At 44.4% G+C, this 16,513-nt stretch overlaps 1 protein-coding gene across 2 annotated transcripts in view; it reads left to right on the top strand.

Moving 5' to 3' along the window:
* The window catches only part of LOC139277629 (eyes absent homolog 1-like), a 234,800-nt gene that overhangs the window by 193,934 nt on the left and 24,353 nt on the right, over positions 1 to 16,513 (top strand). For both annotated transcript variants that reach the window (XM_070896366.1, XM_070896365.1), the window contains exon 11: positions 2,263 to 2,352. In XM_070896366.1, coding sequence (XP_070752467.1) covers positions 2,263 to 2,352 — 90 coding nt within the window. The remainder of the gene's footprint in view (positions 1 to 2,262; positions 2,353 to 16,513) is intronic.

The raw sequence follows: 16,513 nt of genomic DNA, 5'->3' as shown, positions 1-16,513 counted from the left end.
CGAACGAGGATGATTTGCTTCCACACGAGTTCACAGATGTTTCAATGAAGGACCCGATGTCCCAGTCCTGAACTCCAATCGAGGGGGTGGAAGATGCCTGTGCGTGGATTTTTTTAATGTGTGGTGACCGTTACACATCAGCCACCACACGGGCTTGACAGAGCTAGGCCTTTATCCAGTGGCAAGGGTTAACCAGAACGACTGGAGACCTGCTCTGCTGAGTTTTAATAACTAACCTTATGGTGACAGTCGCAAGAGAATCTGGAGCAGAGCAGACGCAACTCCATATTGTACAATTTAGCAGAGCAAGCCTACAACAGGAGTAATGCCCCTCATTTGCAAACATGAGGCATTGTGATGAAGAGCACTGGGCAAACACTTTCTATAAAGGTGTCATATCGCAGAGCTCAACTGTTTTAAAAACGCTGATATGACTTTGGCACCAACAGCAAATCACAAACTCTAAAGCATTTAAGAATAGTTTTCCCACAAAGGTCCTTTGCAGTTGAAGTACACGGCTGCCAGAATATTCTCCCTGTCTACAGCCTATTCCAGTGACCATAGGCATACAATAGACTCACTATCACATCTGATGCTTTGCTTTGACCATCTGACAATGGATTGTGATGAGGCCATCATAAATGAAACGTGTACTGCACCAAAGTCCAGTGGGTGGGGAGTGGAATAAAAGTACATTTCAAAAATGGAGGGAAAATTTTTTTTACCCCATAAATGTTAGTCTGCATAAGCCAAAGTCATTGCCCAAGGTATGAAATACCCTGTGACCATGACCTGAGCACCTCGAGTCTCGTCGCGGAGAGCATGCAGAAATCAAGCGCAGGCAGCGGAAAGAGCGTGCGGCAAACCAGTCCCACCCACCCCTTCACTCAACCACTATCTGTCCCGCCTGTGACAGAGACTGTGCTTCTCGTATTGGACTGTTCAGCCACCTAAGAACTCATGTTAAGAGAGGAAGCAAGTCTTTCTCGATTCCGAGGGACTGCCTATGATGATGATGATGATGACATCAACATTACCGTATATGAGTGTTTCACTCTCTGTTACCCTACGTATTCAGTGCTACCTATCAGCCTTGGCTCAGTGGTAATACTCTTGCCTCTGGATCAAAAGATTGTGGGTTCAAATCTGAAACACTCGTATACGGTAATGTTGATGTAATGTCATGGTCACAGGGTATTTCATATCTGGGGCAATAATTACATAAACATTGGCTTACACAGACTAACATACACGGAGTGACATTTTTTTTCCTCCATTTTTGAAATGTATTTTTATTCCAGAGACTTGAGCGCAATATCTAGGCTGACACTTCAATGCAGTACTGAAGGAATGCCGCACTGTTGGAGGTGCCGCCTTTCAGGTAAAACATTAAACCCAGACTCCGTCTTCCCCCTTAGGTGGATGGAAAAGATCCCATGGCCTTATTTTGAAGAAGAGCAGGGGGAGTCCTCCCAGTGTCCTGCCCAAAATTTATCCCTCAACCAACATCATTGCAATAGATTAATCTGTTCCCTATCTCATCACTGTTTGTGGGACCTGGATGTGAGCAATTTGGCTGCCATGTTTCCGACATTACAACAATGACCACACTTCATTGGCTATAAAGTTCCTTGGGACGTCCTGAGGTTGTGAAGATGCTATATAAATGCAAGTTCTTGCTTTCTTTATGGATGATCAAGTTAGCATTGTGAGACTTGTGTGATTTATGTTACACTGGAGAGGTTACTCAATGGGACCATTACACTGTATCTCAGACTATACATGTGTTACCCCATGTAAGTGTGACTCACACTGTACATGGATCGATTGGTAGAATTAATTGATCAATCTAAGATTTTTTTTTGGTAGCCAGAAAATATTTGATAAAATACCAGGTAAAAGGATGAAAATGAAGAACAAAATAATTGCGTCTTCACGTATAATCATTCAAACATTGGTGGCCGTGCCTTCTGTTGCCTCGGCTCTAAGCTCTGGAATTCCCTGCCTAAACCTCTCCGCCTCTCTTTCCTCCTTCAAGACGCTCCTTAAAACCTACCTCTTTAACCAAGCTTTTGGTCACCTGTCCTAATTTCTCCTTATGTGGCTCGGTGTAAAATGTTTTGTCTATAATACTGCTGTGAAGCGCTTTGGGACGTTTTAATACATTAATGGCGCTATATAAATACAAGTTGTTGTTGTATAAGCAACTGTCTAAATGTCATTGCTAGAACTGGAGCTTAAATCTGTCTTTTCTTCTGACAGGATACACCCACAGCAGTGTCGCTTGGACTGCGAATGGAGGAAATGATTTTTAATTTGGCCGATACGCACCTATTCTTTAATGACTTAGAGGTAAGGAAGAATTTTATTTGGACTAACCAGAACTATCACAGAATTCAGAGTCAGGATTTTGAAATTACCTGCATATTCATAACCAGGATGCTAAGAGGCTACAAGGTGACTTGGACAGGTTAGGTGAGTGGACAAATGCATGGCAGATGCAGTATAATGTAGATAAATGTGAGGTTATCCACTTTGGTGGCAAAAACACGAAGGCAGAATATTATCTGAATGGTGACAGATGAGGAAAAGGGGAGGTGCAACGAGACCTGGGTGTCATGGTACATCAGTCATTGAAAGTTGCCAAGCAGGTACAGCAGGCGGTGAAGAAGGCAAATGGCATGTTGGCCTTCATAGCGAGAAGATTTGAGTATAGGAGCAGGGAGGTCTTACTGCAGTTGTATAGGGCCTTGGTGAGGCCACACCTTGAATATTGTGTACAGTTTTGGTCTTCTAATCTGAGGAAGGACATTCTTGCAATTGAGGGAGTGCAGCGAAGGTTCACCAGACTGATTCCCGGGATGGCAGGACTGACATATGAAGAAAGACTGGATCGACTAGGCTTATATTCATGGAATTTAGAAGAATGAGAGGGGATCTCGTAGAAACATATAAAATTCTGACGGAATTGGACAGGTTAGATGCAGGAAGAATGTTCCCGATGTTGGGGAAGTCCAGAACCAGGGGTCACAGTCTAAGGATAAGGGGTAAGCCATTTAGGACCGAGATGAGAAGAAACTTCTTCACTCAGAGAATTGTGAACTTGTGGAATTCTCCACCACAGAAAGTTGTTGAGGCCAGTTCGTTAGATATATTCAAAAGGGAGTTAGATGTGGCCCTTACAGCTAAAGGGATCAAGGGGCATGGAGAGAAAGCAGGAATGGGGTACTGAAGTTGCATGATCAGCCATGCTCATATTGAATGGTGGTGCAGGCTTGAAGGACCAGATGGCCTACTCCTGCACCTATTTTCTATGTTTCTATGTTTCTCCCCGCAAAAAGGTTCAGGCATTTCTGTAAACGGCAACTAGACATTTCAAAATGATACTCATTATATTCAACTCCTCAAGAACAAATCCGCTTTTTCTTCTCATTTCACATGAAGGCACTGTCTCATTCTGGGATATGGCTCATCGGGCACTGGCAATCCTCCAATAACTCACCTAAGTGACTATACCTCATGTGGAAGCCTGAGAGAGAATGTTGGAAAGCTGTTCAACCAAATCGGTCCTGGGCGGTAGCGTAACACATTGGCCGGTTGTTGTTCGCCCCGTCCGATATTCAGTTCAATTGACATTAATAGGTCTGAATCTCAGGTGGAGCGTTTAACAATCGGCCACTGCGATGAGGCCCGTTTTGCGCTCCCGCCCAGGACCAATTTTAACCCCTCTGAGGCTAATTCAGTGAGGCTCAAAAATGTGAGCTGTGGGTAGTTCTCTCGCCTCTGAGTCAGAAGGTTGTGGGTTCAAGTCCCACTCCAGAGACTTCAGCACATAACAAAATCTAGGCTGACACTCCAGTGCAGGGCTGAGGGAGTGCTGCACTGTCGGAGGTGCCAACTTTCTGATGAGACGTTAAACAGAGTCTGCTCTCTCAGGCGGATGTAAAAGATCCCGTGGCACTATTTCGAAGAAGAGCAGGGGAGTTATCCCTGGTGTCCTGGACAATATTTATGCCTCAATCAACATAACAAAAAAACAGATTATCTGGTCATTATCAAATTGCTGTTTGTGGGAGCTTGCTGTGCGCAAATTGCCTGCTGAGTTTCCCACATTACAACAGTGACTACATTCCAAAAGTACTTCATTGGCTGTAAAGCATTTTCAGATGTCCAGTGGTCGTGAAAGGCGCTATAGAAATGCAAGTCTTGCATTAAATACGGTGCCTAAAATTCTTTAATTCTGTCCTGGACTAAGAACTGCACAGCTTCACTTTCCAGGAGAAGCTGAATGTGGCAACCCTGCCTGATTTCTTTCCTCCCTTTACATAGGATTACACAGGATATACGGCACAGAAACAGGCCATCGGCCTAACCAGTCCATGCTGGCGTTTATGCTCCACTCGAGCCTCCTCCAGTCTTTCCTCATCTAACTCTATCATCAGAACTCTCTATTCCCTTCTCTCTCGTGTGCTACTCTAGCCTCCCCTTAAATACATCTATGTTATGTGTTTCAACCACTCCCTGTGGTAGCGAGTTCCACATTCTCACCACTCCCTGGGTAACTTCAACGCTCATCACCAGTCGCACCACTACTGGCCTAGCTGGCTGAGCCCTAAAGGACATAGCTGCCAGACTGGGCCTGCAGCAGGTGGTGAGAGAACCTCTCGTAGGGATACTGAGACAAATTGCAGCACCCCCACTATTGCACCAGCTGATCATCACAGCACAGACCAGCGATCAAATCTGGGCCTTTTCTAATGAGAATGGCTGTGTGTCACACCAAGTGGCACGTTTACCCATTGACCTGCGTTCACTTTCAATGAATCACTCTTTTAGTTGTGCAGCTGTGTTGATGAATTTGGTTATTTATACTTTTTGCATTTGTATGAATTAAATGCACTTATCCACGGACTAGATGGGTATATTTGTAACAGAGCTATGTTCCCTCGGACATATTTTAGTGTTCAAATAACATCAGGCATGTATATACAAAAAGATGCAGGTAATCCGAACTCATTTCCTGTCTGTAATTTTTGAAAGAATTTCCTCACCAGGTAACCTGATAACCCTCACATTTACTGCACAATGTATATCTGATATTATCCAACTCGTTAATGTGACCCTAGAATGTTAACGCTCAAGGTTCCACTTCTTGATTGTTGTTCATACATGCATGTTCGTTCAGGAAGACTGTTGTCCAATCAGATGGGTATAAACTCTTGAATTTTAGGCACCATATTTAATAACATCATATTTGAGGCCTGAAGCTGGTGGGACAGGTAGGTAACATGGTTAGGAAGACGTAAGGGGATACTTTCCTTTTTTAGCCGAGGCATAGAATATAAGAGCAGGGAGGTTATGCTTGAACTGTATAATACACTAGTTAGGCCACAGCTAGAGTACTGCATAGTGTTTTGATCACCACATTACAGGAATGATGTGATTGCACTAAGGATACAGAGTAGATTTACGAGGATGTTGCCAGGACTGGAGATTTTTAGCTATGGGAAAGGATTAGATAGGCTGGGGTTGGTTTTTTTGGAGCAGAGGAGGCTGAAGGGAGATTTAATTGAGATGTATAAAATTACGTGGGCGCCTAGAAAGAGTGGATAGGAAGGACCTATTTCCTTTGGCAGAGAGGTCAATAACCACGGAGCATGGATTTAAAGTAATTGGTAGAAGGATTACAGGGGAGTTGAGTAGAACTTTCTTCACCCAGAGGGTGGTGGGGGCCTGGAACTCACAGACTGAAAGGGTGGTAGAGGCAGAAACCCTCATTACATTTAAAAAGTAACCTGCAGGGCTACGGAACAAGAGCTAGAAAGTGGGATTAGGCTGGATAGCTCTTTTTCGGCCAGCAGACACGATGGGCTGAATGGACACTTGTATGCCGTAAACTTCTATGATTCTATGATATGAAATGTAAGAAAGAAAAAGGCTCAGAATTCAGAGTTGTTTTAACAAACAATTGTGTATGTTTAAATGAGAGCAGTAAAGGGCCAATAGATAGAATGCAGGAGAGCACGAAGGTTAAAAAGAGTAAATAAGGAGACAAGGTAAATCAAAGAAAAAAGAAAGATTTGCATTTATATAGCGTCTTTCATATCCATCGGACATCCCAAAGCACTTTACAGCCAATGAGGTACTTTTGGAGTGTATTCACTGTCGTAATGTAGCAAACGCGGCAGCCAATTTGCGCACAGCAAGCCCCCACAAACAGCAATGTGATAATGACCAGATAATCTGTTTTAGTGATGTTGATTGAGGGATAAATATTGGCCAGGACACCGGGGAGATCTCCCCTGCTCTTCTTCGAAATAGTACCATGGGATCTTTTATGTCCACCCGACAGAGCAGACAGGGCCTCGGTTTAACGTCTCATCTGAAAGACGGAAAGTTGGAAGACAATGGCTAGTTGGCATTGAGTGTTCCGAGCTTGAAAGCCTGATGAATGCATTTAGGGAGGAAAAAATGAGGGGGGGGTTCAGAGCTCCAAAGTTTGGGGGTGGGGGGGGGCGGGGCGGGGCGATATGTTTTTTCCTGCAACAGCAGGTTATGTCACAGGAGGATGAGACAGGGGAATTAAGGATGGGGAACAGGGAAATAGCAGAGACTTTGAACAAATATTTTGTATCGGTCTTCATGGTAGAAGGCATTAAAAACATCCCAATAGTGGATAATCAAGGGGCAATAGGGATGGAGGAACTTTATACAATCAATAAGAAGTAGTACTTCATAAAATAATGTGACTAAAGGTGGACAAGTCCCCTGGACCTGATGGCTTGCATCCTAGGGTCTTAAAAGAAGTGGCTGCAGAGATAGTGGATGCATTGGTTGTAATCTACCAAAATTCCTTGGGTTCTGGAGAGGTCCCAGCGATTGGAAAACTGCAAATGTAACGCCCCTATTTAAAAAAGGAGGCAGACAGAAAGCAGGAAACTATAGATCAGTTAGCCGAACATCTGTCGTTGGGAAAATGCTGGAGTCTATTATTAAGGAAGCAGTAGCAGGATATTTGGGAAAGCATGATTCAATCAAGCAGAGTCAACATGGTTTTATGAAAGGGAAATCATGTTTGACAAATTTGCTCGAGTTTTTTGAGGATGTAATGAGTAGGGGGGAACCAGTGGTATATTTGGATTTCCAGAAGGCATTCGATAAGGTGCCACATAAAAGATTACTGCACAAGATAAAAGTTCATGGAGCTGGGGGTAATATGTTAGCATGGAGAGAGGATTGGCTAACTAACAGAAAACAGAGTCGGGATAAATGGGTCATTTTCCGGTTGGTAAACAGTAACTGGTGGGGTGCCGCAGGGATTGGTGCTGGCGCCTTAACTATTTACAATCTATATTAATGACTTGGATGAAGGGATCGAGTGTAATGTAGCCAAGTTTGCTGATAATACAAAGATGAGTGGGAGAGCAAATTGTGAGGAGGACACAAGAAATCTGCAAAGAGATATAGGGCCCAATTTTGGCCATGACTTGCATCAATTTTTTTGGAGTAAGTTGTTTTTTCTGGCATAAGTTTAAAAAATGCCATTTTCCCCTAAATATTTGCTCCAGAGTAAGTCAGTTAGATACGATTTTTTTTTAGGTCAGTTTTTTTTTTCAAAAGGGGGCGTTCCCAGACACTTCCGCCAGTTTTGGCCATTTATGCCACTTTGGCCAGCTAAAGCTTACTCCAAATCGACTTTGTTCAGCGTATGTGGCCAGCTCTGAAAAACCTTGCGGGCAGTGAAGAAAAAGCAGTGCACATTCGGCAGACGTTAGGGCAGGGATAGGGGAGAGAAGGGAACTGAAGAGGACCTCAACATCCAAGCACCAAACATTGCAAGGAAAATCTCAAACAATTAAAATACTAATAAAAATGAAGTAAATCCTATCAGTGAAATGCGAGCTGCTTGCCGTGATGTCACCGGGGTGTAGGGTAGCCAGAGCGAGAGAGAGAGAGATGCTGGTATACGAAACACTCTTTCTCTCCCCCCTCCCCCCCAAAACATTCTTTCTCCCCCCCCAAAAACTCTCCTCCTCCGCCCCGCCAACACTCTTTCTCTCGCCCCCCAAATACACTCTTCCCCGGCCCCCCAAAACTCTCCTCCTCCCCCCCCCCCTGCCCCCGCAAAACTCTCCTCTTCCCCCAACCCTAATCAAACCTCTCAAGCGAACACAACCACTAAATAAAAAATAGAACCGAAGTCCTACCTCGCCTGGGAATTCAGCGGGCCGGCCGGCCTGTGCGGGAGGCCACTCGGCCGGGGATAGGGTGCGGCGAGATTGGGTGTCCCTTCAGCCGGGGATAAGGGCTGCGAGCATCGGGTCCTGCTCACAGCCCACAGGACGCGCTGGGAGGGCAGGAGCATGCGCGCAGCCCTCACTGAGCATGCGCGCAGATGCCAGCAGTGCTTTCTGCACTGGCCTGTTGCTCCGCCCCCCCCCCCCCCCTTCAGACTGCACGCCACGCCTCCGAAGTGCGGCCAGCATGGGGCCCCTTTTTTCTGGCGCCCTTTTCAGCGCGCAAAGTCGGCGCGCTTCAGGTCAGTGCGCCGAAAAAACGGCTTGGGCAATGTTGGGCCCAGAGACAGGCTAAGTAAGTAGGCAAAAATTTGGCAGATGGAGTATAATGTGGGAAAGTGTGAGGTTATCCACTTTGACAGAAAAAATAGAAAAGCAAATTATTATTTAAATGGAGAAAAATTGCAAAGTGCTGCAGTACAGAGGGACCTGGGGGTACTTGTGCATTGAAACACAAAAAGTTAGTATGCAGGTACAGCAAGTGATCAGGAAGGCAAATGGAATGTTGGCTTTTATTGCAAAGTGGGGTGGAGTATAAACGCAGAGAAGTCCTGCTACAACTGGACAGGGTATTGGTGAGACCACATCTGGAGTACTGCGTGCAGGTTTGGTCTCCGTATTTAAGGAAGGATATACTTGCATTGGAGGTTGTTCAGAGAAGGTTCACTAGGTTGATTCCGGAGATGAGGGGGTTGACCTATGAAGATAGGTTGAGTAGGTTGAGCCTATACACATTGGAGTTCAGAACAATGAAAGGTGATCTTATCGAAACATATAAGATATGAGGGGGCTCATCAAGGTGGATGCAGAGAGGATATTTCCACTAAAACTAAAACTATAGTCTCAGAATAAGGGGCTGCCCATTTAAAACTGAGATGAGGAGAAATTTCTTCTCTCAGAGGGTTGTAAATCTGTGGAATTCTCTACCCCAGAGAGCTGTGGAGGCTGGGTCATTGAATATATTTAAGGCAGAGATAGACCGATTTTTGAGCGATAAGGGAAGGAAGGATTACGGGAGCAGACAGGGAAGTGGAGCTGAGTCCATGATCAGATCAGCCATGATCTTATTAAATGGCAGAGCAGGCTCGAGAGGCCAAATGGCCTACTCCTGCTCCTATTTCTTATGTTCTTATGTAGGATGCAATTTACAAAATACAATAATCGTACTGGATTTACAACTCATCCCACCTGCACCTATAGAGTGTGTGGTACTACCTTTACAAGAATCCTGTAGGCATTTTAGAGCAGGATATTCTATTTAATAATGATACAGCCAGGCTTTACTCTGTAATGTTAGGGACAGTGTCGTGAAGTTTATTCTTGCATATTAGTGATATGAATGATTTTATTATTTTTGCACAGTCACAATTGGTAAATGCATACAGGTTAGTCCTTCCATAAGTCTGAAGAAAAGTAGATTTAATAGTAAAACGCAGATCAGTGCTTTGCTGTGGATTTGGGAGAGGTTGCGTCTGACTTAGTCCCTTAATTCAGGTAATTAAGAACTCCATTTGCTAATGGCACATCTGTAGAGCCCTGGTGCAGCGAAGTGGAAAATATGTATTTGAGCTGAGAACAGAAGTAGCAACGAGACAGAGCAGCCAAACCTGATTACATGGGAGAAAAGGCAGAGGGATGGACGAGAAAATCAGATGTAGGAGCTTAATTGCCTCCCAAGCAGTGTTCAAGCCTCCTTTGCTAAGTACCTCTCTGTGCTTTTGTAAATGTGGTCAATGCTTACATAAAGAGATTTAATGTCATTGAAAGGCAACCTTTTCACAGCAGAGCCTGCAATCTCATTCACTTAGGGTTTAACTTGTAGACGGTTATTTGCAGGAGGCGCAGGTTAATTCAAAGCCACCTGTTAAGTCTGCTGGTCAGGCTGCTGCAACAAGAGCACACACAGTGCAACAGGAGAGCGGAAGTTGCCATAACAAGAGTACCTTTGGCTTTCCATCAAGAGTGATTAACTTTCAAGAGACAAGAGAGCAGATTTTCCTCTGCTTTGCCCCAAACAATGGCCAAAAAATGTGGGCAATCCAGTGGATAAATGGGGGCAAACCTTTATCCACTGTTCTGCACTTGAACTTCCTCTATGGCTTTTCCTGTGTCTGCACTGGACGAGAATACAGCACAAAACCACAGAACTATATCGAAGCTTACCGCACAGAAGGAGAAAACTTGACCTGTTAAATATGCAGACTATAGATATACTCTCTGTGTAGTCACTGTTGCATAAGATGGAGACTTGTTTAACTGATGTACTATCAATATGGTTTACACTGTGTATATACTATGCTGGCACCACTAGAGGGTGCAACTGGTGGAGGCTGGGGTTTCCTGCCCCGGTGGCAGGGGCTGTATAAAAGGGTAGCCACCATGCGGCTGCCTCACTCTGGAGTTACGAATAAAGGACCAAGGTCACTACAGTTTGAGTACACCACATTGCCTCGTGGAGTCATCCATAGATACATTACAGACATAACATGACCCACCATGTTTGTGCCAGCTCTTTGCTAGAGCAATCCGAATCTAATCCCATTGCCCCATTCTTTCCCCATAGTCCTGTATCATCCTCTACTTCAACGAAAATGACATGCAAATGGATGTTCCACTACTCCTGCCGGGTTCAATTGAGAGGTAGACTGGGCCAATAAAAAACCTGTTGCTATGGCTTCCTAAGCTGTCATTTAAGTGTTTTCAGGCTCAACGTGGCAGGCTGATATTACCAATAAAGGGTTTAACTTTTGAAGTAAAATAAAATGGTTTTGCTGCTTCAGAACTAGTCTCGGAAACTTAGTGATGGAGGTTGTGTTCAGTACTGTGCACCCCCCCCCCACCCCGCCCCCCACCAACCCCATAATTTGGCTTATTGAATGGCAGACAAGGAGAAACAACAGCAAGCTCCCAAGACGGCAGCTGAAGAAATTCACTTGGTCCTCTCTGTAGCCACTTAAAACTGTTTCTCTGCCGCACAGCAGAAATCAACGGGAATGTAAGTCGGACGGTTTCTATCGCGGCCGGCCGGGCCGCAGCAATGGGTGAAAATGTACCCCCAGGAGTGAGAAAGGGTCACTCAGACCCCCGAGCTTTCTCTGATGTGGAGCCTGGACCCTGGATTTGTATTCTGCAGACAATTCCAGCATTATCGCAGTCCTGAGCCAAACCTCTTCAGCCAGGAATACAAAAGGCTCAATCGCAAATGATCCAATAAAATAAAAGCTACACACTGCCTCATATCTGGACAATTACAAGGGAGGCAACCAAAGACCAATCCGATAAGCACAATATCGTCTCGACTTTGACTTCGGTTCTTGCTCATTTAAGTTTATGTTTTCAGGCCTTTTTCCCTCCAACCCACAATAATCAAATCTCACTGTGGTGGTTGGAGGCAAAACCTGCCTAACCGGGCAGGCAGCCTTTCATTACATTTATAAGTGACTTGGATCAAGGACTAGAGAATCGTATATTGCTGACAACATTGAGTTAGATGACACAGTAAATTACATAGGATAGGTTTACATAGGATATACGGGACAGAAACAGTCCATCCGGCCCAACCAGTCCATGCAGGCCCTGATGCTCCACTCGAGCCTCCTCCCGTCTTTCCTCGTCTAACCCCATCAGCATAACCCTCTACTCCCTTCTCCCTCATATGCTTGTCTAATCTTCTCTAATAGTGGAGATGGAAGCAGAACATTGCAAAGGGAGATTGGTAGGTTAGGTGAGTGGGCAAAACTATGGCAGGTGCAGTTCAATGTGGGGAAGTGTGAGGTCATCCACTTTGGACCTGAGAAAGATCGATCGGAATATTTTCTAAATGGCGAGAAGCTGGGAACTGTGGATGAGCAGGGAGATTTAGGGTTCCAAGTACAGAAATCAGTAAAAGCTAGTGGACAGGTCCAAAAAATAATTGAAAAGACGAATGGAATGATAGTCTTTACCTCATGAGGGCGGGAATACAAAAGGGTGTAAGTTATATTGTACAGAGCTCTGGTGATACCCCATCTGGAGCACTGTGTTCAGTTCTGGACACTGCCCCTCAGGAAGGGCATACTGGCCTTGGAGGGGGCTGAGCGCAGATTCACCAGAATGATACCGAAATTAGAGGGGTTAAATTATGAGGACAGGTTGCACAGACTAGGCTTGTATTCCCTTGAATATAGAGGATTAAGGGGAGATCTAATTGAAGTGTTTGAGGATTTGATAGGGTAGATGGAGAGAAACTATTTCCTCTGGTGGGAGAATCCAGAACAAGATTCAGGGCCATTCAGGGATGATATCAGAAAGCACATTTTCATATAGAGGGTCGTAGAAATAGAAACATAGAAACATAGAAAATAGGTGCAGGAGTAAGCCATTTGGCCCTTCGAGCCTGCACCACCATTCAATATGATCATGGCTGATCATGCAACTTCAGTATCCCATTCCTGCTTTCTCTGCCTTGATCCCTTTAGCCATAAGGGCCGCATCTAACTCCCTTTTGAATATATCTAATGAACTGGCCTCAGCAACTTTCTGTGGTAGAGAACTCCACAGGTTCACAATTCTCTGAGTGAAGAAGTTTCTCTTCAGCTCGGACCTAAATGGCTTACTCCTTACCCTTAGACTATGACCCCTGGTTCTGGACTTACCCAACATCAGGAACATTCATCCTGCATCCAACCTGTCCAATCCCGTCAAAATTTTATATATTTCTATGAGATCCCCTCTCATTCTTCTAAATTCCAGTGAATATAAGCCTAGTCGATCCAGTCTTTCTTCATATGTCAGTCCAGCCATCCCGGGAATCAGTCTGGTGAACCTTCACTGCACTCCCTCAATAGCAAGAATGTACTTCCTCAGATTAGGAGACCAAAACTGCACACAATATTTAAGGTGTGGCCTCACCAAGGCCCTGTACAACTGCAGTAAGACCTCCCTGCTCCTATGCTCAAATCCTCTCGCTATGAAGGCCAACATGCCATTTGCCTTCTTCACCGCCTGCTGTACCTGCATGCCAACTTTCAATGACTGATGTACCATGACACCCAGGTCTCGTTGCACCTCCCCTTTTCCTCATCTGTCACCATTCAGATAATATTCTGCCTTTGTGTTTTTGCCACCAAAGTGGATAACCTCACATTCATCTACATTATACTGCATCTGAAATACATTTGCCCACTCATCTAACCTGTCCAAGTCACTCTGCAGCCGCTTAGCATCCTCCTCACAGCTTACACTGCCACCCAGCTTAGTGTCATCTGAAAACTTGGAGATAGTACATTCAATTCCTTCGTCTAAATCATTAATGTATATTGTAAATAGCTGGGGTTCCAGCACTGAACCTTGCGGTACCCCACTAGTCACTGCCTGCCATTGTGAAAAGGACCCCTTTATTCCTACTCTTTGCTTTCTGTCTGCCAACCAATTCTCTATCCACATCAATACATTTCCCCCAATACCATGTGCTTTAATTTTGCACAATAATCTCTTGTGTGGGACCTTGTCAAAAGCCTTTTGAAAGTCCAAATACTCCACATCCACTGGTTCTCCTTTGTCCACTCTACTAGTTACATCCTCAAAAATTTCTAGAAAATTTGTCAAGTAAGATTTCCCTTTCATAAATCCATGCTGACTTGGACCGATCCTGTCACTGCTTTCCAAATGCGCTGCTACTTCATCCTTAATGATTGATTCCAACATTTTCCCCACCACTGATGTCAGGCTAACCGGTCTATAATTACCCGCTTTCTCTCCCCTCCTTTTTTAAAAAGTGGTGTTACATTAGCTACCCTCTAATCCATAGGAACTGATCCAGAGTCTATAGAATGTTAGAAAATGATCACCAATGCATCCACTATTTCTAGGGCCATTTCCTTAAGTACTCTGGCATGCAGACTATCAGGCCCTGGGGATTTATCGGCCTTCAGTCCCATCAATTTCTCTAACACAATTTCCTGACTAATAAGGATTTCCTTCAGTTCTTCCTTCTCGCTCGACCCTTGGTCCCCTAGTATTTCCGGAAGTTTATTTGTGTCTTCCTTAATGAAGACAGAACCAAGTATTTGTTCAATTGGTCTGCCATTTCTTTGTTCCCCATTATAAATTCACCTGAATCTGACTGCAAGAGATCTTCATTTGTCTTCACTAATCTTTTGCTCTTCACATATCTATAAAAGGTTTTGCAGTCAGTTTTTATGTTCCCTGCAAGCTTTCTCTCATACTCTATTTTTCCCCCTCTTAATTAAACCCGTTGTCCTCCTCTGCTGAATTCTAAATTTCTCCCAGTCCTCAGATTTGCTGCTTTTTCTGGCCAATTTATATGTCTCTTCCTTGGATTTAACACTATCCTTAATTTCCTTGTTATCCACGGTTGAGCCACTTTCCCCATTTTATTTTTACACCAGACAGGGATGTACAATTGTTGAAGTTCATCCATGCGATCTTTAAATGTCTGCCATTGCCTATACACCACCAACCCTTTAAGTATTATTCACTAGTCTATTGTCGCCAATTCACGTCTTATACCATCGAAGTTACCTTTCTTTAAGTTCAGAACTCTAGTCTCTGAATTAACTGTGTCACTCTCCATCTTAATGAAGAATTCTACCATATTATGGTCACTCTTCCCCAAGGGGCCTCACACAACAAGATTGCTAATTAATCCTCTCTCATTACACAACACCCAGCCTAGGATGGCCAGTTCTCTAGTTGGTTCCTCGACGTATTGGTCTAGAAAACCATCCCTTATACACTCCAGGAAAACATAGAAACATAGAAACATAGAAAATAGGTGCGAGAGTAGGCCATTCGGCCCTTTGAGCCTGCACCACCATTCAGTAAGATCATGGCTGATCATTCACCTCAGTACTCCTTTCCTGCCTTCTCTCCATACCCCTTAACCCTTTTAGCCGTAAGAGCCATATCCAACTCCCTCTTGAATATATCTAACGAACTGGCATCAACAACTCTCTGCGGAAGAGAATTCCACAGGTTAACAACTCTCTGAGTGAAGAAGTTTATCCTCATCTCGGTCCTAAATGGCTTACCCCTTATCTTTAGACTGTGACCCCTAGTTCTGGACTATCCCAACATCGGGAACATTCTTCCTGCATCTAACCTGTCTAGTCCAGAATTTTATGTTTCTATGTGATCCCCTCTCATTCTTCTAAACTCCAGTGAATACAGGCCCAGTCGATCCAGTCTCTTCTCATATGTCAGTCCTGCCATCCCGGGCATCAGTCTGGAGAACCTTCGCTGTACTCCCTCAATATCAAGAACGTCCTTCCTCAGATTAGGAGACCAAAACTGAACACAATATTCCAGGTGAGGCCTCACCAAGGCCTTGTATAGCTGCAGCAAGACCTCCCTGCTCCTATACTCAAATCCCCTAATTTTGAAGGCCAACATACCATTTGCCTTCTTTACCGCCTGCTGTACCTGCATGCCAACCTTCAATGACTGATGTACCATGACACCCAGGTCTCGTTGCACCTCCCCTTTTCCTAATCTGCCACCATTCAGTTAATATTCAGCCTTCATGTTTTTGCCACCAAAGTGGATAACCTCACATTTATCCACATTATACTGCATCTGCCATGCATTTGCCCACTCACCTAACCTGTCCAAGTCACCCTGCAGCCTCTTAGCGTCCTCCTCACAGCTCACGCCACCACCCAGCTTAGTGTCATCCGCAAACTTGGAGATATTACACTCAATTCCTTCATCTAAATCGTTAATATATATTGTAAATAGCTGGGGTCCCAGCACTGAGCCCTGTGGCACCCCACTAGTCACTGCCTGCCATTCTGAAAAAGACCCGTTTATCCCGACTGCTTCCTGTCTGCCAACCAGTTCTCTATCTACGGCAATATATTACCCCCAATGCTTTAATTTTGCACACCAATCTCTTGTGTGGGACCTTGTCAAAAGCCTTTTGAAAGTTCAAATACACCACATCCACTGGTTCTCCCTTGTCCACTCTACGAGTTACATCCTCAAAAAATTCTAGAAGATTTGTCAAGCATGATTTCCCTTTCATCAATCCATGCTGACTTGGATCGATCCTGTCACTGCTTTCCAAATGCGCTGCTATTTCATCTTTAATAATTGATTCCAACATTTTCCCCAATACCGATGTCAGGCTAACCGGTCTATAATTTCCCGTTTTCTCTCTCCCTCCTTTTTTAAAAAGTGGTGTTACATTAGCTACCCTCCAGTACATAGGAACTAAT

Source organism: Pristiophorus japonicus, chromosome 12 (assembly GCF_044704955.1).
Source record: "Pristiophorus japonicus isolate sPriJap1 chromosome 12, sPriJap1.hap1, whole genome shotgun sequence".
Taxonomy (NCBI): Eukaryota; Metazoa; Chordata; class Chondrichthyes; family Pristiophoridae; genus Pristiophorus; species Pristiophorus japonicus.
This window is presented reverse-complemented; position numbering and strand designations above follow the sequence as displayed.